Raw genomic sequence first — 24,251 nt, forward strand, 5'->3', positions numbered from 1 at the left:
ACGTAGCTACATCCGCGCGCAGGACTCGTAAACCTTTTAGCCTCTTAGTTGTAAAGTGTGAAACAGGCATGCACATATTTATGGCGGGCGAGGCGAGACCGAGGCCGCACGGGGGCCACGTGAGCTCGCGAGCGGCGGGTCCGTGACAAGGGGCGCGCGAGGTGCTGCTGAAACTAATTGATGACTAGACTAGAGGGAGAGAAAGTTGATCCTGTCCTCGAGCCGGCCGACCAGACACGTCACACGCATACACACACACTTCGCCCAGACAAAGTGGACAATGTCCTCGTGACCCTTTGAACTCCTGCTTGTCCCCTGAGTGACCGGCTGCACGAGGTCCAGAGGGGCTGAGGTTTCTCTGTGTGAACGGCGGGAACATAAACCCCCTTTTTTTTTTTGCAAATCATCAGCAGTGATGACACATACAAACATGCACGCGCATGATGACAGCATCAGCTCCAACACATAAATAAACAGGGAACCCGCCTTTACCTGGTAGCTATGACAACTACGCTGTAGTTTCAATTATCATAGTTAGCTCACATAGAAACTTTATATGAATAAAGTCATAACAAACTAAATGTCACTCTAATGTGAAATTATTCAGTGAGAATATTCACAGCCCGTATGTGTTTTCAATGTAGCTCATTCCGTGCAGCAGACAAAAGGCACATTTATATAAAACGCGTTAGTATAATGTTATTGAGTTTGTATGAGTTTATTAACAGCACACTAACAAAACAAGACTCCCAGTACCATACATGTTTTATTAGCTTTTTCATAATAGCATGTGGAGGAACCCACATCTGCTGTAAAGTCGCAGCTCATCCAACGCTATTCCACTGGTGGCACTGACTATATTGAGCTGGAGTAGACACATTAAGATTGCCAATAAAAGCCTGTTCAGATTCAGATGTAGGGAGTGGTGCCAATGCAATATATGACATGGGGTTGTCAGTAAATAAGTAAAACCACAGTGAGAAAATAAAACATTTTGTGAGAGAGGAAGTACATTTTATTTCAGTGCAAAATGCTGCGATCAGTCATACTTATGCTGAGGAACAAACGAGCTAATTGGAACATAGTTTTAGAGCAGAGGGTTTGATCTGGCCATGCCAGGGTCACCGGCTCCTTTCCCACTGCCACAACCTCTGCTGTAAGGTGAACTGTATGCTGGCAGATGTTCTATGTTAAACACAATGGAAATGATTTCACTGAGACTGAGAGGGCTCATTTTACCGACCAACACACACCAACTGCACTCTCTGTCTGGGAGAGTGCTTTTCATATTTTGGGGCAAAGAATGTTGGTTGGTTGTTTATTTTGTCTATGATTTATATTTATATTGTCCACTTCAACACCCCGTCTCCTAGAAATTACATTTTAAATGGTTTCAAACTTTTCAAGCCGCATTGTTTAAAACCATTTTGTTAAACCATCAAATCTGTAAGATTTTAACTGCAAAACTAAAGCATCTTAACAGCATTTAATATCTTGAATTTCAGATTTAAGCACTCTAGAAATTACAGTAAATTACTTTCACATTTGTGCAGGTAAAAAAATCTTGTGTGACTCTGGCTCAAGCATCTTGTTCTAACAGGGATTCAAACCCTGAATCCTGACCATCCTCAGAACAAAATATTATAATGACAGATACAGAAATAGGATGTAATACATAAATGATCTCCAGCTCACGACGGTAGTTTTTCCATCTGATAAATCAGAGCCACTGACCTCTCTTATCTGAAACTGTGGAATTTGTTTGGATCAAAATGGTGAGCGAGTTGTTTCATGGCACAAATATTCAGTGGGACTCTGGAAATCTATATATAATGAGGGGAGTGTGTTGAGAAGTGTGTGCCAACTGGGTCAGAGCCTCCTCCTGCCTGTCCCTGCATTCCTGGCACACTTTGGCTCCTGTGTTTTAAAGCCCCTCTCAGTCCGCTTTCAGAAACAGCAGTTTAGCTGATTTAGTGTTGATATCAAAACTCTTGTGGGTAAAATAATAAATCTGGATTCTGTTTGGTGGATTTTTCCTCCTCTGGTGCAGCCTCTTGCAGCAGTTTTTTATCTGCCCGGGTATTTTGGAATATTCAAGATGATTTCCATTCCAGCTGCTGGTTTCTCTCGCTGATGCTCCGTGTGCGAGCAGCTGAGTGTCTGAAATCTGGCCTGCAACTGCACACACACACACACACACACACACACAGACACACACACACTCCCCACAGAGCGCATTCATTTGTATCATTTCACACACAGAAATCTGGAATTCTTCATCTGTCCCATGTTCTGGCCCTTGTGCATGTAGCGTGTAGTGTGTAGTGTGTGTGTGTGTGTGTGTGTGTGTGTGTGTGTGTTTGTGTGTCAGAGTCACAATGAAATATGCACACCAGAGTGCACATTGAGGGCCTACTACAATAACACACGCACACTCAGACACACAGAGGCACCCTGGCTGAAATGCATCCCAACCCGAGAATCAACAAATCATAAATCAGGAGATTTCCATCCAGTTTGGACGTCACAGATCAGGTTTACCATTCCTCTGCAGCTGGAGGGGAGGGAGGGAGGGGAGGTGAGAGAGACAGGCAAACAGAAGAAAGAAAGAAAGAAAAAAAGAAAGAAAGAATGGACAAATAGCCTAAGTTATTGGTTAAGTTTTGGTCACTGTAACAGTTTCTGGTGAACAGAGCTCCTGCCTGGTTAACACCAAAACACTGAAAATGAATAAATAAAAACTGACTTCACTGCGTTGATTTTGGATGATGAGTGTGAAATGGATAAACTAGGTAGATATAGATCATCAGAAGGGTGAGCTTCTTTGGTTGAATTTGGTGTGTAAATGCTTTAGGGAGGATTCTCGCGGCCGTGAACGCATCACCGCATCTTGTTATAGCTGTTATGGCGCCGCAGAATGACGCAGGAACGCGCGGCACTTTATGGCGCAGTAAAGGGTTTGCTCATATTTGTGACGTGTGTTACTTCACTGATATTATTATATTGTTATTTATTATTATTATTATTATTATTATTGTTATTATTATTATTATTGTTATTATTGTGGAATACAGCATCAATAGCTGTGTCATTATTAACAGATAATTGATTGTTTATGTTTCCTAACTTCTGGCCTAAACGAAGGTCAGTGAACAGTGATGAGACACACGCAGTGGGAGAGAGAGAGAGAGAGAGAGAGAGAGAGAGAGAGAGAGATAGAAAATATTTACAACAGCTCTCTCACTCTTTGTGGACTGTACTTTCTCTTCTCTTTCAGTCTTTTTGATCGGTGCAATAAATAATGTTTGCAGTAGGTGGCGCTCTGAGCTAACCCCGGCACCTCCGGCAGCAGAATAAAAGGTTGAGAGAGAGAGCGACAGAGAGAGAGAGAGAGAGAGAGAGAGAGAGAGAGAGAGAGAGAGAGAGAGAGTTTCCCCCGCCCATCCCTTCATCATTAGAAACCTCAGAGCATGAATTACCTCTCCAAAGTCATCGGCGAGAATTTACGACTGGTCAACAAAAGCACGTGACCGCACCTCCTCTTTCTCTCTGTTTCTCTCTCCTCCCTCACCTCACCCCTCACCTCCCCCCTCACACACATACACACACACACACACACACACACACACACACACACACACACACACACACCACCCCACCCCCATATTTGGACGGCGCATACATAGCTAAAAACGAAGTACAGTGCAACGCCATAATTCACTAATACATCATAAATCGTTGAAAGTACCCGCGTTATAACGACCAAGAGAAATCTAACAAATCAAGCGCCCCTTAGCACTTAACTGTAAGACTGCAACTCTCTAAAACAACCTAAATGAGCTCTTACTTTGTAAACTCGTTCTCGGGGCGCTATCCAAATGGCCCCGACTATCAGCTGCTAAATTATGGAGCCAGCAGCGGCGCAATGAACGGCGGGACGTACAGGGACTCGTCCTCCGCCACAATGCACCATGCTACGGGCTCTTATGGCTACAGCTACAATGGCATGGACCTGACCGTCACCAACCGGGGAGGGGGGAGCGGCGGCGCCGCCAACACTGGAGGACACTTCGGGGGCGGCTCAGTCGTCGGGGACTCCCGGGGCTTCGGCTCCCCGGCCCCGGAGAGGAGCTTCAGACAGCCGTCCAGCTGCTCCCTTGCCTCCGCGGCAGACTCCCTCCTGTCACCCGGTGGTGGAGACAACAAACTTGGCGCCCAGAGCTCGTCTCCCCGCTCGGAGCAACCAGGAAGCGGTAATCTCAGCTCTCCAAACCTGTCCTCCAACTCCTCCGGTGGCGGCGGCGGCGGAGGCGGCGGCGGCGGCGGCGGCGGCGGCGGCGGCGGCACAGTGCAGCGCTTCACGGAGCTGGACGACGCGTCGCCAGAGACCGATGAGTTGTTGCACCACAAACAGGACGCTGGCCGCGGCGGCAACCCGCCCTCCAGGACCGGACACCCGCAGCCTGCAGAGCAGAAGCAGGAGGGCGGCGCGGCGGGATCAGCCGCCTGCAGCACGGCGGGCAGCGAGGCTCAGACACCACAGATATTCCCCTGGATGAGAAAGCTGCACATTAGCCATGGTACACGCTGCTCTCCTGTTCACAACATGTCAGCTCCCTATCAGAGGTTCCAGGGCGATGATATCCACAATGCTGGATAGAGAGATTGTAGTGTAGCCTAAATGTTTGGACACATGGGGCTGGTGACAGTTTAGTTGTGGAGGAAGCTACACGGGGAGCCACGGTGCTCTGAGCCTCTTTGTACACCCTCTACAGACTCAGCAGACTTCGGCTGTTACTGCTTTGATATGATTTGAGTAAAGTGTCTGCTTGAGAATAGCTGAAAGACACACTATTAGTCACGGTTCCTCGTTTTGTCTACACCCCACCAAGCCTTTTTCCTCTGCGTCAATTTCATATTTTCACGACTGTTAAAAGTCAAGGCAGTGAGGCGTTTAAGTCTCCCAGAAAATCTCTAAATGTAGCCTGTTTTATTTTGCGTCTGTGTTTTTCTGCAGATAAAAAGTTATGCGAATATATCAATTTATTTTTTATTGATTTGGAAAATGAGAGTGAGTAAACAGGACAGCTGGCCACCCTCTGATTAACCATCTGAAGTTTGCTATCAGCGTGTTTTCTCAGGGCATCAGGGGGCATTTCGCTCTACATTCCCCCCCTGTAGCAGCCTGTGACGCCATGGTTGCCTCCTCTGCCTTTTCTCCCTCTTTTTTTATTTTAAGAAAATTCCACAAAAGCGTCATAAATCTGTCAGGGGAGAAGCGAGCCGGGCAGCAAAAGCCCAACATGGCTGAGGAGCACAGACAGAGCCGGGTGGTGGTGGAGGGTGGAGGGGGGAGAGAAAAAAGAAAGAGAGGCCAGGAAGGCTTTGGTAGCTGTTGCTCCTTTGACAAGTGAAGCGTTTTTACGTGTGGGAACTTTATTAGGGAGGTGAGGCAGAGGACGGGGCAATAAAATCCTGAAGGGAGCTAGACAGAGGGGGCAAGTGGGAATGTGGAGGGTAACTTAAAAAGAAAACAGTGGTATGACAATGAAATGAAAGGAATAAAATGTGGGAAGAAGAAAGACTTCTGTTGATTCACATTAAACTATGGGTGAAATCTGTCCTGTATTGTGTGTGTGTGTGTGTGTGTGTGTGTGTGTGTGTGTGTGTGTGTGTGTGTGTGTGTGTGTGTGTGTGTGTGTGTGTGTGTGTGTGAGAAGCATATAGAGGAGACTAGGCTAAAAAAGAATTGATCCGGTTGTATTTTAGAGCACAGCTTGAGGTGCGTTATAGTGTCTGTGTTCATTTCTACCTATTCACCCGTTCATGTCCCGCTCCACACCCTTCAGATATGACGGGCCCCGACGGGAAACGGGCACGGACGGCGTACACCCGCTACCAGACGCTCGAGCTGGAGAAGGAGTTCCACTTCAACCGGTACCTCACGCGGCGGCGGCGGATCGAGATCGCGCACGCGCTCTGCCTGACAGAGCGGCAGATCAAGATCTGGTTCCAGAACCGGAGGATGAAGTGGAAGAAGGACAACAAACTGAAAAACATGAGCCTCACCGCCGCCGGCAGCGCCTTCCAACCCTGAAGAAAATTAACCCTTCAAAATAAAAAGAAAAAAAAAAGAAAGATCCATCTCTTTGAAAAGGTTACTACCGTGCACAGACTTCCCGGGAGGGAAATAAGAGACAAAAAAATGAAGAAAAACACAGAAAACAACAGAAGCCAGTGAAGAAGAGAGTGGAATAAAAGAAGAAGACGTGATGAATATGTCTATCACACAGATTCCAGATCTAGATTTCAAAAACACTTCCTTTCATCTACCGAGTACTGTTCAACAGCGCAGCACTTTTTATTTGTTGGTCTTTGGTGTTTAAGGGCAATGTAAAAAAAAAAAATGACTGTGGTACTTTGCTCTTCTAAAAAAAAGAAACTTAGTGTTCCTGTATGTTCTCGTCGTTTTTAAATAGCTGTGTGGAGGAAAGGAGTCGAGGATGAATATGCTACCTAACATTTCTACCTATACGTCCTACCTTACAACCTTATGGCTACCTGTTGTTCAAGGTCTGAATATTGTTTGTGTGTCAAAGTGCGATGTTTTGTAATTGACAAAGTGCTTTCGAGAAAAGTTAGCATGTGAGCTCTTATTCTAAGTTATTTACTGCAAATTACACGTGTATAGTCCATGAGTCCCCCGCTGCCTCCCCTACCTCCCCCTTCCTCCCTCTCTGTCAGTTACCTTTCATTCAAATACTGCTACAATTTTAAATGAGGAAGCAGGGGAAGGTGCGAGTGTGTGTGTGTAAAAACAAATCAGGCCTTCCTACATCTCCGTATCCATCCATAATGTTGTGTATAACTCTATTATTCAAAAAATGTAACTGCATATTATTGTTATTATTATTATTGTAGGCTAATTATTGGATTCATGTTCCAGAAGGGATGTATATAGATATTGGCATTTCTAAATGTACCCAGTTCACTGTGTGTAGTTGCAGTGTGAATGTGTGTGTGTGTGTGTGAATGTGAGTGTGAGCGTGTGTGCGCGCATGTAAGGGGAATGGCTACCGTCCTGTGAGCTTTCTGCCAATTAGCTTTTTGTATTTGTTTGTAACTTGGAGTAAAACAGACAATAACTAAATAAATAAAAATAAAAATAAAAATCAAGTTCCTTATACTGGACTTAAGCAGCTGCACATGTTGTAGCTACCAACCTGCCGCAGAAATGGCTGAGCAGGGTCTGGAAACCATGACAGTCATACGGACCAAAAGCTTTAGAAACCCTCCACAGAAAACTGCTTTAGACACATAAATGAGAGCTGTTTGTGCCAGGTGCCGTTATCAATTTATTGCCAACCATATCTCATATGCAAATCTGTGTCTGATGGAATCAGCTTATAGCATTATAGTTGTGATCTGCCACATTCTGATCTCAGTGTCTGAGTAAAGCCTGAGAAAAGGTGCAAGTTAGTGCGTAAAGCCGTAACTGACCATTCCGAGTCCACAGGCCTACACCTCTGTGCGCCTCCTGCACATTTTTTGCGCAATTTGAGCTAAATCTGATGTAAATGGACCTCAAACGAACTGCCATTTTCCAGTTCTACAAAATTATTCAAGCTTGAGAAAGGGTAAAGAGGCGTCACACCAAACACCCGTCCGCAGGCCTGTCCTCTATTTTCCAGGCCTCACTTGAGCCCTGAACGCCACATTTCCATGATGACAACCTTCAGCTCACTAATCACTGAATTAGCTGGTTAAACACACTCAAGCGTGCGCGCACGCGCACACACACACACACACACACACACACACACACACACACACACACACACACTGCTGACCAAGCCTGACAACACAACAAACTACACGCGCTGGACAAATTGGTCACTTTCCTCTAAACGGCCTTTCCTTTCCGCCCTAGCGGCGACGACACGCGGCCAAATCAGGTTACCGTCTCCCGGTTTCCAACTGTAAACAGCCAACTGAACTTTTAAACTCACCGACTGATGCTGCTGCAGCTTCCCTGTTTCTGAGCTGATGGTAGGGGGGTTGGAGGGGAAGGGGGGGCTCGGAGGTCCTGCTCCGAGCCTCATCTGGACACAACCTCTATCTGCTGCCGCCTCTGTGTGTTTGTGCGCTGAGATATATTTTTAAAGCTATCCCCTTCTGCTTTGGGCCAAACTATAAAAAAGAAGGCAGCTTTGACATTTACATGTCAAACGGATGAGGGTTTTTATCTCCAAGTTGGATCGTAAAGATCGTGCCTGGCCTCAGACTGATACCTCTCACTGGCTCTCCCCTGGTCACGTGGAGTCCATAAAGTTAGTTTTATGGTTTGGGGGAGTTGACAATGTACTATATATTTCACATTCTAGAAAGCAAGTGACGGTTTAACGGCTTCGCAGGGATCCTAAAGGGGTCAGTAAAGTAGAGACAAAGCGGGAGAGGGAGGGAGTGGAAGGAGTATGTGAGTGTGTGAGAGAGCAGGCCACTATACGACCGGCCGCTGGTCCTGCTCCGGTTCATACGTGGAGCCCGGCGATCAGGACGCTGGAAAAACCCGGTAGAGCGAGAAGGAGCCGCGACACAGTAAGTAGTGTTTGAAGGCTGTCTGCCTGTAAGCGGAGGCTTAGCAGAGAGGGAAGGAGGTGGGGGAGGAGGTGGTGTGGAGAGAGAGAGAGAGAGAGAGAGCTGGTTATTTAGCCTGCCATGTCACTCACTCACTCCGCAGTGCTGCTGTATTAACGCACCGAGCTCCGGTGTATTTGAGATATTTGAGAGTCGTTGTTGTGACTGGTCCGGGCCGCGCGACGGTGGTGGCGTCACAGATGGAGTTTGTGTGACCCCCCCCCCCCCCCCCCCCCCCCGGTTGTGTGTGTGTGTGTGTGTGTGTGTGTGTGTGTGTGTGTTTTACTGTGTGGGTCATGGTGATGGCGCACAGGCGCACATGCAGCAGGCTGGCTGTATGTGGCTGTATGTGGCTCTCAGTGAGGAGAGGTGGTTCGCAGTAAACACAGAAGGGTTTACATTCATAAAGTGGTTGTATCTGTGTGTGTGTGCGTGTGGTCTCAGGCTGCTGGACCCCGCTGTCTGTGTGTGTGTGTGTGTGTGTGTGAGAGAGAGAGAGAGAGAGAGAGAGAGAATTAACTTTAGCGAAAGAAAAATGAACAGGAAAAAGTCTGTGACTGTGTGAAGAATATTCTCAGGTTTCACCAGGTTCTTCCTGAATCTTTAATATAGGTTTGTTGGAGTGTTTGAATAAAACATCCAATGAAAGGCTGATGAATCGACCCACGCAGCAGAAGTTGTGAAGTGAATATATATTTTCTCCCTGATTTCAGCTTTCATATCATATCGTTTCTCTTTTTACGCAGAGGCGTAAAATGCTTTCAATGAAGGACTAAGATTTGTGGATATGCCCATATGTGCTTTTAGCCAAGAGGTAAATGGACAAGGACACACAAACACACACACACACACACACACACACACACACACACACACACACACACACACACACACGGGGAATGGGGGGGGGGGTGTAGTGATACGTCCTTGGGTAAAGAAAATCTTTGTGCGTCCCTCGCCCTTGCATTTTCCAGGCAGGATGGGTGTGAGTGAAAAAGCGTCGTGGATACAAACATTCCCAAGGCTCACGATCAGAGTCCTTGCTGGTTATTTTATGTCGGAGCTTTGACCTGTTTGACTCATACAAAAGACACACCCGCACACACACACACACACAAACAGACACACACACATTGTGTACGTGCTCAACTCAAGTTGTTTTTTGTTTTGCAGAAAAAAACAAACACAAATTAACACACATTTCCGGTGTAAATTAACACAGAAATACAAGGCTATTTTGTTAAAAGTATTATATCAAGTGTCTCTGACTTTTAGGCAGGAAACACTGAACCAAATCATGTTGACACAACAAAGCGCACGGGCTGAGCAGTATTAAATATTAATGGAATTTTCTAAAGTAATACTAATGAGGCTGGGGACACAGAAAATGTCCCAAACAACCTAATGGACCTCTGAGGCTACTCTTAAATCAGGTAGGCCTCACTCAAAAACACAAGACTAATAAAACACTTGGACTTTTATTAATGCTTATGAAACATACGGACTAAATGATAGAAAATATTTCACACCTATAACACTAAAGAAAACTGGAAGCAACAGAGAACATGACAACTATTTTATATATTGAGATCAATACATCCATATTCTCCAGATCAGCTGTAATTCAATTGACACGAAACACAAAAATTCACAGTTGAAAACACTATTAGTCATTAACACCAAACCCGCCATGGAAATCAATAACTTTATCTCATGTTATGAAACGGTAATGAAATAACTCGCGGTGTGTTCTGGGTAAAACGAGAGAAGTAGGTAGAAGTGTCAACAAACAGTGTCTTACTGTTTCCACTGAATCTTTTATTACTTCTCCTCACTATCTCTGAGTCTCTCTGTCTGGAGCTGTCAAACAGCCGGGCTACTTGTGCACGCGTCCTTGCTCTGTGTGCACGCGCGCTCCTTATTGCTTAATGGATCCATCATGTAAATAGTTTAATAGGATCTCGTCTCACGGCGGCGGGGTTTCAAAACTTTAAAAACAAAACAAAAAAAAAAAACGTTACATCAGTGCGTTGCCCCCCCCCCCCCCCCCCCCATCCAATCCCCGGCGGTTCAACTGTCGATCAAAGCAACTACGTCATAATAAATTAATAGAAGTCGTTTTGTGTGAAGTCTGACCGCAACATGGCGCCCTGAAGAGGTCGACAAACACACAGTGTTGAGAGAAGGCTGCAGCGATGAGAAAGAATATAAATGCATACATAGTAATATATATAAGATACATAATAATATAAGCCTACTAAATATACTATCGGCTAAGTCTCCGCAGACAAAGGTCACAACATACGGCTGAAATCTCCGGAGGAGCAGTGGATCTTTTTTGATCTTTTTCTTTTATATTATATTATTTAGGCCTGTGACTTATAGCCTGTAGGCTGTAGCTATAATATATAAAAAGCAGTGGATCTTTTTTTTTTTTTTATAGGCCAACATATAACCTATATACTGTAGGCTATATAATATAGGTATATGTAAATATGCTATAGCTGTGTTTATTAAGGGTTTTGCTGTATAGTCTATGACTATATGGATATTCGTTTGATTTCCCAAACATGTTGTCCCCAACATTAGGCCCTTGTTCTATTTTTTATTTTTATCTATTTAACTCCGCCAAATGCAGTTTCTGTCATTATTAAGCTTATTTTCTGTGATAAAATCTAAGAAAACTTTAACGGAACGTGGCCTTACAGTGTTTGTATTCAGGCCTCTAGTTACCTCATTTGTGGGTGTATTTCTCCTGGTCACGACCGCACAGTTAATCCGCTCTCCCCTGCCCTCCGCTAATGAGGCAGGATTTTGCTTTCGGAAGTCCCTCTCTGCTCTCAAACTCTCATTCATTATGTTCTCTTTACATGTGAGGCCGGTCTGCTTCCAATGCATTTTCAGTCTGGGGATTCCTGGCGCTGCCCTCCGCCATCACAATGATTTTTCACCAACTTCACAAGAATGTTATTTAGAGTCATGTTCGGGATGCCATAAATTATTCAGACACCAGAGGGGGAGACGTGAGGGAAGACCTTCTTCTTCTCTCTAAAGTTCTCTCTGCTAAATAATGGAAAACAGGTTCTTTTCATTCCAACAGATCCTGCCACACTTTTGATTTTTTTCAATAGAAAATGTAAATTTGTGATTCTGAAAATGGCTATGAAGAAACAAATTAGGCCTATAATAATGGGTAGTGACATACATTATTATATAAGCGTAATATTATCTCCCCATAATATCAGTCAGAGGTTTTTGATAGAAAAAAGAAAAATAATAAGATAAAGGTAAATTTTTCCCGAGCTTTCAACTGTCGCTTGCCAGTTTTTATGTTTTTCAATAATTATGTTTCTTCATTTCGACTTTTTGCCTTTGAAACAGTCGCTGCATCTATTACCAATTCCATTCTAGAACAAACCAAGACTAAACCAATAATAATAGTAATAATAAGTTTAAGAAAAATGAATAATAATTGTAGGCTACTTGTTAGTTATTTTTCCAGCGGGACAAATGTGTATTTCCGCTGTAAGATAACGGTTCATATAACCCGCCATATAGGCCTACACGAATGTGGCGTGTGTATCGTGTCTTTGTGTGTGAGGAGGGGGGCCTTTGAGGAAGTTTCAGTTCAGTAAACAGGAAGGCGAAAAAATTCCACATTTCATTTTTCATCAACTTCCTCCTTTTAACGATGACACCCCCACCCCACCCCCCCCCAAAAAAAAGAAAGAAAGAAAAAGAATAAACACACACATGCACACACACACACACACACACATAAAGCTACATGCGTGACACAAGTGGTGTTGTGCAGTGCTGTGACATGGGAAGGGGCAGCAGCAGCAGCGGTGTCTCTGTATGGCCTCTTTTGTTTTTTGCTGTGTGTGTCATTGTCATCTGTTTCCCGTTTATGTACTCAGGGCAGCTCCAGCCTGCAGAGCCGCTTCTCCTCACCATTATGTGTATACAGTGTGTATTATGTGTGCGGGCTCGCTGCTCCTTTGAACCTGTCAGGAGGCGCTGAGTTCGGCTTTACGGTCTCTGTGCTGCTGATGATGAGTGGGGTGAGTAAATAACGCGACTCACCCTTTTTTTTTTTCATTGCAAAGGTGTGTGTTTGTCTGAGTGTGAGAGATTCACTGGCTTTTGTGTGATGGGAGTGAGTGGGGTGTGTTTTTGTTGTGTTTGGTGGGTTTATTGGCAGGGCACGAGGTAGCTGAGAGAGAGAGAGAGAGAGAGAGAGAAAGACAGAGTGAGAGAGAGCGCGGTAGATCCTGGCTGTGTGTTAGGCCTATATCTTTTTTTTATCCCAATTTAATATTTCTTTAAATTTGGATTATTTACTGCACATTTATATTCACACAGAAAGCCATTCTGTGGATTGGAGCTACAAACGCACACACATACACAGACATACGCACGCAGACACACACACACACACACACACACACACACACACACACACACACACACACACCCTTTTTGTGATTGCTTTACCTTTAAATCGGCATTTTGTGGAGCGTTAATGTCTCCTGCATACTGATAGGGGTGAACCGCGCGGCCATGCTTCATGAATAATGCACGAGGAGGAGTCACCGCGAGGTCAGCAGACAGGCTCGAGCCGCGCACTGCACTAGGAGACTGCGGCGCAGGCGCGAGGGAGATCGAGGGAAGAGAGCGCGCGTGTGTTTACTTCACCAACACAGGGGAAAGGAATTAACAGCTGTCCTGGTTTGATTTATCAGTCAGTGTTTCCCATTTCCGGCTCAGATGGGAGGGAAGTTTACCTCAGACTAACGAAAACTTCCACACATAGATAGATAGATAGATAGATAGATAGATAGATAGATAGATAGATAGATAGATAGATAGATAGATAGATAGATAGATAGATAGATAGATAGATAGATAGATTATTAGATAGATAGTTGTGTAATCTAAATTATTGTACATTTCAATTATTTCAATTATACGTTTACCATATTAATTTGTGCTTTATTTTAAGTAGTGCAATATTATTTGAGCTTATTATATTATTAATTAACATTACTTTATTTAGTTTATTATATAATCTAAGTCAGTTGCCATACTTTATAATTTCATGTATATAATTTGTAGGTGTAACATTTAAATTAGTAATTTACAACCCCCTTTAGTGTGGAGCACCTTTTGTTTCCACCTGCCATTGTTTACAATGGGACATGTGTGAATGTGCCAGATTTGGATGCATATGTGTACTGACTATAGAAGAAAGTTAAAGAAACTTGTAGCCCGCTTGTCGCCCACAGCCTACAGAGACTTGAGAACCATATCGAGAAAGAAATCAGGGTTACAAATAGATATATATTTCCTTTACATTTATTTACCACTGTTTTCTTTTATGAAAAATGTTAAACGTTCAACAAAGGGAAACAAGCATGATTTGATTCTTAGTACAGATAGTCTCTTACGGAGTGTTTGCAGTCGATAAAAGCTTTTATCAGTGGCTCTTTGTGAGACTGGGAATAAAGCCCAGCATAGGTTTTGTTTGTCTTGCTGATGGGTTTGACAAGTCATCAAGCATGCAAATATTTAAAGTTACAGAGGGTATGGGTTGGTAGCCTATTGTGTTTGTTTTTCAGGTTATGCCATGTTGACTATACGCCTGGGTGAAGCGGAGGTACACATAACTATACAGTTACAACTGCAGATCTTAGGCTATCAAAAGAAAAAATACTGATACTCTTCCACTACCAGGCTATTAGCAGCTGGAGATTTATAAGCTTTTTGATATCAAATGTTCTCTCCTGAAAGGCGCCACGACTCATGCTTTGTGAGCTCTTTTCCTCCCCTTAAAAAAGAACGAAGAGCTTTAGGAGAGTTTCAGTTTATTTTAATCACCAGTCCAGCGGCCAGTTTCAAAAAGACATGTCAGACTGGTCTGTAGTGTTGGTTCAGTCTTCATTTAGCTCATAGTTTAGTCTAATGTTAGTCAGACTGTTCCACAAAAGAATGACTTATTTTAATCCTGAAACATTAGACACCTTACCCCCCGGCTAACTCAGGCCTAAGACAAATGTTACCATGGTAACAATCAATAACACCTGCACTGACCAGTAGCACCCAACAACAAAAAAGGAAAACATTGCTCATAATTTGTGGTTTTCTAACATTGTAATGGAGAGAGCAGCCATTCCTTTCCAAATCACATTTTTATTTTTATCGTTTCACTTACACTACCATTCTTCCCGAAGACAAATATTTTCTTCAGGGGTAAATGGAGCTGAGCGGTTGGATGCAGTTCCTCGGTCGGCCATTTTTTTATTTTGAAAAATAATTACTTAATTTACTCGAAATTTATGCACCACAGTCCGACTTAAGATGGTTAAGAACTTAACTGCTTTGTGCAGCGGATGAATTCTGACATCTATGTGAAGTCTGACTGTAAGGCTTCAGTGTGTTGAGCCGCAGAGGATTATATTCAGAGGATGCAGCTCTCACGCGCCGCCACCAGAGCCCGCTTCAGACCAAGAGGACAGCATGAACTGAGCCGGAGATCCCTCACGAGCCCCGCTCTGTGGTCCTGCCTCCCTCCCTCCCTGCACGCGCCCACCGTATTTTTGAATCTTAACCGTCGTAAACCTGTAACAACCTCCAGTCTCTCCCTGGCTGTTAAAATACACAACTGTCAGAAGTGTCGCCGTCTTCCGCCGTTTGTTTATTGATGGTGAGTGTACGGACACACACATATGTGTGTATCTGTATCTGTGAGCTACAGGAAGATAAAAAAATGCCATTTTAATGAGGCGCCGTTGATTAGCCTACTGTAGCCTCACACTTATTACTCTTCTCTGTTTGGAGAAGAGAGGCAACTCCAGCTAACACAGCGAACACAGCAGCACTGGACAGTCTTTCAGGCAGCAAGTGAACCGAGACCTACTGTCAGTGTTTGTCTCTTTCTTATTTCACCCTGTCTTCCTGCCCGAGGCGAAGCGGAGGAGCCAAGACGAATCCAGGGTTATTATCAGGAGAACAGCCTGGCTGGATGTCCCAGCTACCAGCCGGCCTAAAGCAGGGAGTTCATGGAGTTGAAGGGTCAGAAGTTCACCGTCGTGCGTGAGTTCCGCCCTCGCCTCTCCTCACTCACTCGACTCCAGACCAATTGCACTATGTCAAAGGCAAAAAGAGTGGGAGGGAGGGAGGGAGCAAGAGGAGTAGAGGTATACGGAGGGGGCACAGATGAGAGAAATGATAGTAGGAGGCAAAGGAGAGGTGAAGGCCTGACCTTCCCTTCCTGTCTCGCGTGACAAAAGCAGAGCTCCTCCTGTAGGTTACAGAGAGAGAGAGAGAGAGAGAGAGAGAGAGAGAGAGAGAGAGAAGAAAGAAAGGCAGGGAAAATGGAGAGGTTGAAGGTGGTGGAGGTGGGAGGGAAGGTATTCGGCGACATGGAGAGGCGAGTTGGGTGGATGTCTGTGTGGGGTGCAGGTGTTTGGCTACACATTTAGGATTATTATCCTGGTATGATAGTGTAGCCATGAGCAAAGATACACGACTTCACTGGGCTGAAGGAAAGGAGTGACCATAATAAAAAATAATAAAAAGGAGGAATTATCACCTTTATTATTAATAGTAAAATTATGTGAAACTGTTGGCTTGGTCTAAATAAATTTAAATTAAAAAATAAATAAATAAATGGACCAATAAATAAAATAAACGCATCCCTTCAGCATAATTTACAGAAGGACTCCTTAAATCCAATTTAATTGTTGTAGCATAAACATAAATATCATAATCACCAGGTGTAAATAGAAAAAAACATCCACCGTTTTAATTTCCATGTTAAAAATATCCCATTATTTATTGTCAATACATTTTTAAAATAGGAAACAATAACATGACGTTAGCGTTGTGTGTGTTCGTGCAGTAGTGGTTGTGAAGTGGTGGTTTTATGCTTGGAGCTCACTGCTGTTTATATAACTGTTTTAGCAAAGCAGAGCTCTTCCTCTCTTCAGCCTTATCAACAAAACCCTGTCAAAAATAAACTCTTATCTCTTTCACCATCCAAAAATTATTACTCTTCTTATCTGATGTCCCACCGCGAGATTAATGTCAGCCACTGTTTACTCATCGAGCTGCGAAGAATGAGCCTCCAACCTTTTTCCTACTTCATCTCCTTTCTTTCTTTTTCTTTTTCTTTCTTTCTTTCTTTCTTTCTTTCTTTCTTTCTTTCTTTATCTTTATCTTTGACTGAACATGCCCTGATCTACAACGTTCAAAATGTTGCCAAGTTGTTTTAACGTAACACAAGAGAAGCTGTGCAGGTTCAGGCAAATAAGGTTTAGTGTATTTAACAAATATTTTATTAATAAAAGTAAAAAAGAAAGAAAGAATTTGAATAAACCGAACCTCTCGGATCTTTGAGTCTGTTTGACCTTAAACAATCTGAACTCAAAACAGTTTTATTTCATCTTTTATTTCATTTACTGAAATAATCGCAAACATGCTGACTCCCCCCCACCCCCCATATCCTAAAAAGGTAATGAGTGAATAACTACGTTATGATCCCGTCTTTCTGCCGGGTTCATCCCGAGTTCACCGAATTAATTCAATTTAGATTGTGGCCACTCCCGCCTGTCAAGACACACTATTGGCCCTGAGTATAAATAACCATTACCGTTTGCATAAGACTCTATAGAGAAATCCTATAGCGTTTGTGTGTGTGTGTGCACGCACGCGCGTGCATATATACATACATATATATACATACATATATATATGTATGTGTGTGTGTGTGTGTGTGTGGTTGTGTGGAATTATGTTTTCTGTAACCAGCTTGTTATTGATAGAATGTAGAAACATAAGTAAAATAATAGCAGTGTAATGAGTGAGGAGAAGTGTGGACATATGGCTGCAGTTAACTCGGTTTGCAAAGAGTCAAATAACATCAATATAAATCCACCTGATACCCTGATACCTCTGAGTCTGACCTCCACACTAAACAAGAAATAAGCTTCAATACAACACGTTTGTTTCTACGTAATATTCACGTAAAAGACTCCGGAGTGATGTTGCGGGTATACGCTGTGTGCTCAAGTATTAGCATGCATTGTGGTGTCATTTATATTTATAGCTACAACAAAAGGAAAAGGAGAAATGATCCTGGAAGAAAAGAAAAATCTGTGTGAGAGAGAGAGAGCCCCCCACAACCACCACCTTCCCTCATTCCTTCCCTCCCTCCTCCATATCTGCTGACCATTTTTCTTCAAAGTAATGACTCCAACTCAATTTAGTATGACGGAGAGAGAGAGAGGGAGAGAGGGAAGGGTAAAGAACCAAATGACAGAAAGAGCAGATGAGGGAGAGAAGGGAGTGAGAGAGAGGTGGAAATGGCAAAAAGAAAGGGTGTGGAAAGGGGAGGGGGTGAGGGAAAGGGCTTGGCTGTGCTCGGGGTGAATGGGAGGTCAGCGCGTCTCACCAATATTAAAATGTGTACCGGGTGACACGCCTCGCCCGTTAAACAAAGAGTGTGCCAAACTGGCAGATTAATTTGAAAACTTGAGTCCATGCACACACACACAACACTTAATGCCTTAAAGAGCCACAGTCTCCACCGCAGCCCTGCTCGGTCCTCCTCAGCCCCAACCCGCTCCATGTAGCCCAGCACCGGGAAACACGGGGAACGGCCACCGGTCAGGGGGCTTTCCTCTGTCATTTATCGCCGCTTTGGTCGGGTTTTCACGCGCGGGAGCGCCCGGTGCTGTTGAAGGCGTTACGGTGACGTGTTGTCTTTGTTTTCGATGGATTATCACCATTAAATCGGTTCTACCTACGCAGTGTTATCCCAGTTCCTCTACCGCGGAGTCTGAGCAATACGGATATACAGTCATGTTTACGCTTTGCCGGAGAGACCCGCGGCTGTGCGTCTGCGCGTGTGCATGCGTGCACGTGAGCGGGAGTGTCCAGGGAAACGACAACGACCTTTTTTTAAGATACCATGAAGAATCCTGAAGAGGTCAAAAAACCTGTGGCGTTGGAAGCAGAGAGAGAGAGGAGGAGGAGGAACTGAGGTGTGAGCGCTTCTTTTTATTATGGAGGGAAAATGAAAACAGCTGCGGGTGTCTGGAGACGTGGAGAAGAGCAAGAAAAAGAAAATGTGATGATGATAACAAGAGGAAAAACTGTGGAGATCAATGTGACGACGTTACTAGGAAAGGCGGGTCCACGCGCTACACAGAAGTGAGTAGGCTACACAAAAATAGAAATCGTCTTGTAAAAGAAGATGCTTCCTCATTTGCATGCCAGTGTGTGTGTGTGTGTGTGTGTGTGTGTGTGTGTGTGTGTGTGTGTGTGTGTGTGCGCGCGCGCGCGCGCGTGTTTCTTGCTAGTAGCTACCGTGTGTGGCAGGTGTTTTGCCCGCGGTGGGAGGGAGGGAGGAAGACCACGTGTTGGCGTAGCCACCGCAGAAACCCAACCTTCCCCTCCTCCTCTTCTTCGCTCCTGCTTCCAGCACAGTTTAGCTCATAGTGACTTTATCAATTCATATTTTGAATCGATTATTGGCTGTGCACGTCACGCCGCGGAAATATGAACGCTGTGTTTCCTCCCATGTCCTTCAATGTACCTTCACTGTGTGCTGGTTAATTAGTTAGGCTAATTAAACCTCTTGGGCTGTGAGGCTGCAGGTTGATCTTTTTTAGACGTGTTGGATATAGTTTAGATTATTGTTTTCTTTCTCATAGATAGATAGATAGATTTATCACCACTGTAGGCTACTGGCGTTGAAGGCCAGGTCGTGGCCAGTGAAGGTTAAAGGTCACGCTGGAAAACTACTTTCTCTCCTTTCAGTCTTAAATTGAATTTAAAAATAGATTTCTATAATATTCTTGATCTCATTTCATTCAGGATAACAAATTGTTCGGTTGCTAAAGATTGTTGTTTCTGTAAGTGCACCAGCTGATTTTATGTACAAAAAAACAGAAAATTAAATGATGCCCCACGTGGTATAAAATTGTACTCAGAATAAAGTGAAGAAAAGTCGAGTATGAATCATTTACAGAGGTTTTGCCTCAGCACCAGTGTTGTTGTTTTACCAGTTTGTATCCAGATGTGTGGTTTTCTGCTGTTGACCCACAAGCACATGTCGTATGGAGCCTGTTGGCAACACCAAGCTGAATGAAAGAGAGTGGTTTCAGCTGTTTATTTTCCTCTGCTGATTGCTAATGTGCTGTTTCTCTGATCAAATGTTTCCATCCTACTGGGAGCCTTTGTGTCTTTTCAGCATTAGTGCTCCTCCGTCAATATGAATGCTGCACATAACCAGCCTGTGTTCACCAGCCACTTTATATGCGCCACTATGATTCGTTTGCACAGGCTGACTGGATGTATGTGCGTCTATTTAGCATTGACTACAGCTGCATCATGTCTTTCTCCATGTTAAATACATCTTTGTTATTTTATTTAAAAATTGTTTTGTGCACATTTACTTAAAAATGAAGGGCCCTTTGGAGCAAAGTTTTATTATTGGACGCAGTTAAATTTAACAGTATTTTTCTGGCCATTTGTTGGATTTCTCTTTATTTCCTCCTCGCTATTTATTGTGAAATAAATCTAGTGTTAGACTCAGAGCCGAGCCTCCCACTACCACACAATAGCTCTCCCATCGTTGCCACACGGAGGGACAGGCCTCTGCGTCATTTTTATCTCTGTCCGTTAACTTTGCATGACAATAACCAGGAGAATGAACCTCGGTTTATTTTTCAAACTGCACAAAGGAGCAAAACCACATTTCTCTTCTCCGTCGTTATTGTCCCCGCAGCTTTTTCACCTCGGCAATATTTCAGCACATTGACAAGTCCGGGCGCTGCAGATAAAGAGGCCGTTTAACCCTTCAATATGTTCATTTTGATTTTCTCAATGTGCCTTTACACCAGTTAAGGCCTGCTGTTGGTCAAAAACAACAAAAAAACCGTGGCCTTTTAATGTCGTATTTCGGGCTAAATTTAAAGATGGTATAAGAACACAAAAATCTAACTTCATGTAGCCTCTCTATAGTTAGGGTTTGACTTTATACGGAGCTGACAAATATTTATTTTTTTAGCATTAGAGCTTTTCAGTCTTCTTTATTAAATCTCGTTATTCCTTCATTATGAAACCACTCCGGGCTACAAAAGAGAAATCTTACCTCAATGCTCCTTAAAATTAATCCACTTTTGACAAAAAATGTAATCCCAGTTCTGAGTGGAAGAAGAAGAAGAGAGCAAGTTTGTGTGGCTGAGTTTGTGTCGCTGATGGAACCAACGTGTTAAAAAGCTCTTAGATTGTGAAGGAGACCTTAAAGTTATTTATTCACCCCTGCTCTCTTCCGCTCCCTGCGCATTTTATTGCTTTTTATTTAAACACTCCCCACACCCCCCTCTCTTCCATCTCCGTTTGAGCTTGTTGGTGTTTGAGCTGTAAACGGAATTGACCCGCAATAAAAGTCACTTGTTTAATTCCAGATCCGCTGACCTTTTCCACTCACTGTGTCCCGGTATATGTCAGTGAGAGACGCTCTGATGTTAGAGCAGAGAGAAAGGCCTGTTTTTATTTTTCGCTCCGGAGCAGCTGCTCCTCATGTGCAGGTTTCACAACAGGACGGGCTGGTTTTTCAGGTGGGGCGCCGCAGCTCTCGAACAGGTTCAGGTTTATCTACGGAAACGCATATTTCAGAAGCACATTTGAAAATGTATCATTTTATTTAACAAAATAGCAAACAGCTGCATTTGCTGGCATTTGAGACTTTGATTCACTTTTTCCACATTAGGCTCCATTATATTGGGATCCAATTAATCTGTTTATTAGAAGCCAATTTGTTTTTGTTTTTTTGCGTGTCTTAAGCTGTAACTGGAAACACTGGAAACACTAGTCTCCCAATAAACTGAACTGGTTGCTTCTGACAAACGTGACAGAGGGAGGGGAAGTGCCGCAGTCAGACTCAAACACACCTTGATAGATATCTGAGATGACCCGCAGCAGAGCGCGAGGTCAAGGTGAGAGAGGTATGCACACACCTGCGCAGAATAGAATAGAAAATAATAGAAAAGAATAGAATAGAATAGAGACTCGGAATGCTGGGTTGTGTTTGAACTAAATAAAAAGAGCAGAATATAAAGAGAGAAGAGGCTGAGTAGAAGCAGATTAGTGACGATGACGCCACACTCTGCCTCTGTGGTCCGCTCAGGTGATGTATGGGCAACTTTTGGAGGAAACGGAGAACAGCAATATTGCCTGAAGCAGGGAGGGAGAGTCAGTGTCACAAAATCAATGTGGGAGCAGCCAGGGCAGATAGAAATTACATGGAAAATATAACAGGAAAAACATTTAGGGCCTGAAAACATACATGTACACATACACCATTCTCATAAACTATATCTGTCATAGAGGCTAAACATTAACATAGTGTAAGGCTAAATGCATTAAAATCAGTGAGAGAGGATGAAATCATCTCTCCTTGTTTTTATTTGTTTCGTTTTTTTGAGTGTTATTTTTATTTATTTTTTTATTTTGTTTGATTTATTTTATTTTATTTTGGCTATTTAGAGATGATACATAAATAAATAGATGGATAGAAAGAAAGAAAGAAAAAGAAAGAATCATGATTGAGTGTAGGCCCTTATGTGCGGCTTTTTTAATTCAGTTAAAACGTGCAATGCATTTACCATCGTGAAGGGACATGGATTCATCCATTCGTTTATTCATTGCTCCATCCATTCTTCACTAACATTATTCAGAACTGTTTCTGATGGGACAGTGTTTCCCCGTGCCAAGAGATTTGTCTCCTCTTTCACTAAATTGTTCTAACATGCTGAAGCTGCCAGCTTTTTTTTTTCTTTTTTGGATAATTACAGCTGTAGCTCTGATCAACTTCTGTGTGGGTGATAGATTGATGGAAAGTATGAATGAGTATTTTTATCTTTGAATAACTGCGACGCAGGCCTCATATTCCAACTTAAAACAATCAAATTGTTATAAAATTATTGGACATTACACAGAATGTAAATAATATTGTTTGATATCATGTATTACCTGCCTTTATTTTGAAAGGTCAATATTTATTTCGCTGTACAGTATTTTAAACCTGGATAAAAAGGCCTCCTCTACATTTCCATCACTTTCTGCTGCTTAAAAGTGAAACAAAAATGGCGACCATCTTTCTTGTTATTTCTGTATCAGCTGTTTTAATCGTCGCCCCTGACTCACAGGAAGCGTTAGAGCTTTATAACTTCATCTCCCAGCTCCCCAGCAGCGCTGCGGAGGGTCAGGGATCAGAGACAGTACAGATGGATGAAGATATTCCGCTGTGGCTCCGACAGCGAGTTTATGAAAGCAACACGAGTGTGTGGACGGTGTGAAGGCGCGCCTCCAGAGAGCCACTGTCTTCTATATCTACCCTGTAGATCCGGATTTGTGTAAAAATCATTAAAGCAATCACAAATTCGCTTCTAGGGGAGTATATAGTGGATTTATACACGACGGCTGCGATGGATCGACACAGGCAGCAGAGGCCTGCAGCGGTTATTACCGGCTCTAAGCGCCTTTATTCACTCGTTGCTTTATATTTGATTTGAATTCGTTTGTAGGTTAGCAGGAGGCTAAAGGTTGAAAATAAGAATAAAGAAAATGTGTCTTTTCCATGAATTTTAATTTCTTTTATGAACATAGAAAATGACATGAAAATGTAGACATTTTATTTATTTTAGGACTTTATTGATTAGATCATACTGATTCGATTTGAATGCTTCTTTAATGTCGTTCTTCTGTTTGTAGCCTTCATGTTTTTATACTTTTAAAAGCCAACTCCAGGCTCCAGGTTGAACTGGAGTTTTTTTTTTTTTTTTTTTTTGCTAGTCGTCCTGTTGAAAAATGATACAGTCAGCTTTGTGGTGGGGAGGAGAGGGTGGGGTATTGGTGGGGTGGGGGTGTTAGAAACGGTCAATTTTCTGGAAACAAAGGACTTCTCCATCATCTCCATCATCTTGCCTGTGTGAATCTGTGGTGATGGTGCTACAGAAAGTGCTCAGCAGCCTCTGCTCTGTTCTTCTCTGTTGCGTGTTTTGCAGTTTGTTTTTGTGTCTTGATGCTTTTTGAACGCAGCAGAAATTGCACCAAGCACAATTATTAGCATTCTAAGAGGATGTTTCTATATAACATATTAAGGAAGAATGTTGTAGGGAGAAGTATGAATATGAATCTTTGAGTTTCTGTGCGTCTTGTTGTGTTTGGTGTTCTGTGTCTGATAGTAGGAAGAAAGTAACCAGTGCGAAGACAGTGGGACTGTGTGTTACATGTCAAAAGGGAAAACAAAGCGGTGGAGGTCTGTGGCAGCTCGTGTGAGCGGGTCACGGTTGGGGAGATGGATTCTCTTGCAGGAGGAAAAAAACAAAAAGCGTGTATCTGTGTTCAGTAATGCAGAGCTCAAGGGCAAAAAGCAGCCGCACAAGTCTGAATGGCTCAAATGGCTTTGCTCTGCTAGTGATGTTAATAAGGGAACATGGGTGGGAAATAAATTCTATTTATTCATGCAAGGCAAAAGGCTGAGTCTGAATTATCATGCAAGAGGAGGTAAATGAAGAGCAGGCTCCTGTTGGAGCAGCGTG

At 43.3% G+C, this 24,251-nt stretch overlaps 2 protein-coding genes and 1 long non-coding RNA gene across 7 annotated transcripts in view; 2 read left to right on the forward strand and 1 right to left on the reverse strand.

Annotated features, from left to right (window-relative positions):
- Nucleotides 1–24,251, forward strand: part of hoxb3a (homeobox B3a) — an 89,929-nt gene that overhangs the window by 15,680 nt on the left and 49,998 nt on the right. For 2 of the 5 annotated variants that reach the window (XM_056401205.1, XM_056401206.1), the window contains exon 1: nt 18,055–18,852. The exons of 1 other annotated variant lie outside the window; for it this stretch is intronic. The gene's annotated coding sequence lies outside the window, so the exon portion shown is untranslated. Of the gene's footprint in view, nt 1–8,471; nt 8,599–15,700; nt 15,733–18,054; nt 18,853–24,251 lie in introns of those variants that run through there. 2 more of the 5 variants (XM_056401208.1, XM_056401209.1) reach the window with 2 other exon arrangements.
- LOC130185032 (uncharacterized) lies at nt 754–4,143 on the reverse strand. Its single transcript, XR_008830088.1, has 2 exons — nt 4,028–4,143; nt 754–2,554 (listed from the first exon to the last, which is right to left on the reverse strand). It is a non-coding gene; the product is annotated as an uncharacterized LOC130185032 (long non-coding RNA).
- On the forward strand, nt 3,668–7,730 carry hoxb5a (homeobox B5a). Its single transcript, XM_056401213.1, has 2 exons — nt 3,668–4,580; nt 5,850–7,730. The coding sequence occupies exons 1-2, from the start codon at nt 3,836–3,838 to the stop codon at nt 6,095–6,097; spliced, it is 993 nt and encodes a 330-aa protein (XP_056257188.1). The 5' UTR covers nt 3,668–3,835; the 3' UTR covers nt 6,098–7,730.

Source organism: Seriola aureovittata, chromosome 17 (assembly GCF_021018895.1).
Source record: "Seriola aureovittata isolate HTS-2021-v1 ecotype China chromosome 17, ASM2101889v1, whole genome shotgun sequence".
In the NCBI taxonomy this organism is placed as follows: domain Eukaryota; kingdom Metazoa; phylum Chordata; class Actinopteri; order Carangiformes; family Carangidae; genus Seriola; species Seriola aureovittata.

Coding starts and splice junctions, on each gene's coding strand:
- hoxb5a (XM_056401213.1), top strand. CDS start 3,836: ATGAGCTCTTACTTTGTAAACTCGTTCTCGGGGCGCTATCCAAATGGC. Junction 4,581..5,849: donor AAAGCTGCACATTAGCCATG/GTACACGCTGCT, acceptor CACACCCTTCAG/ATATGACGGGCCCCGACGGG.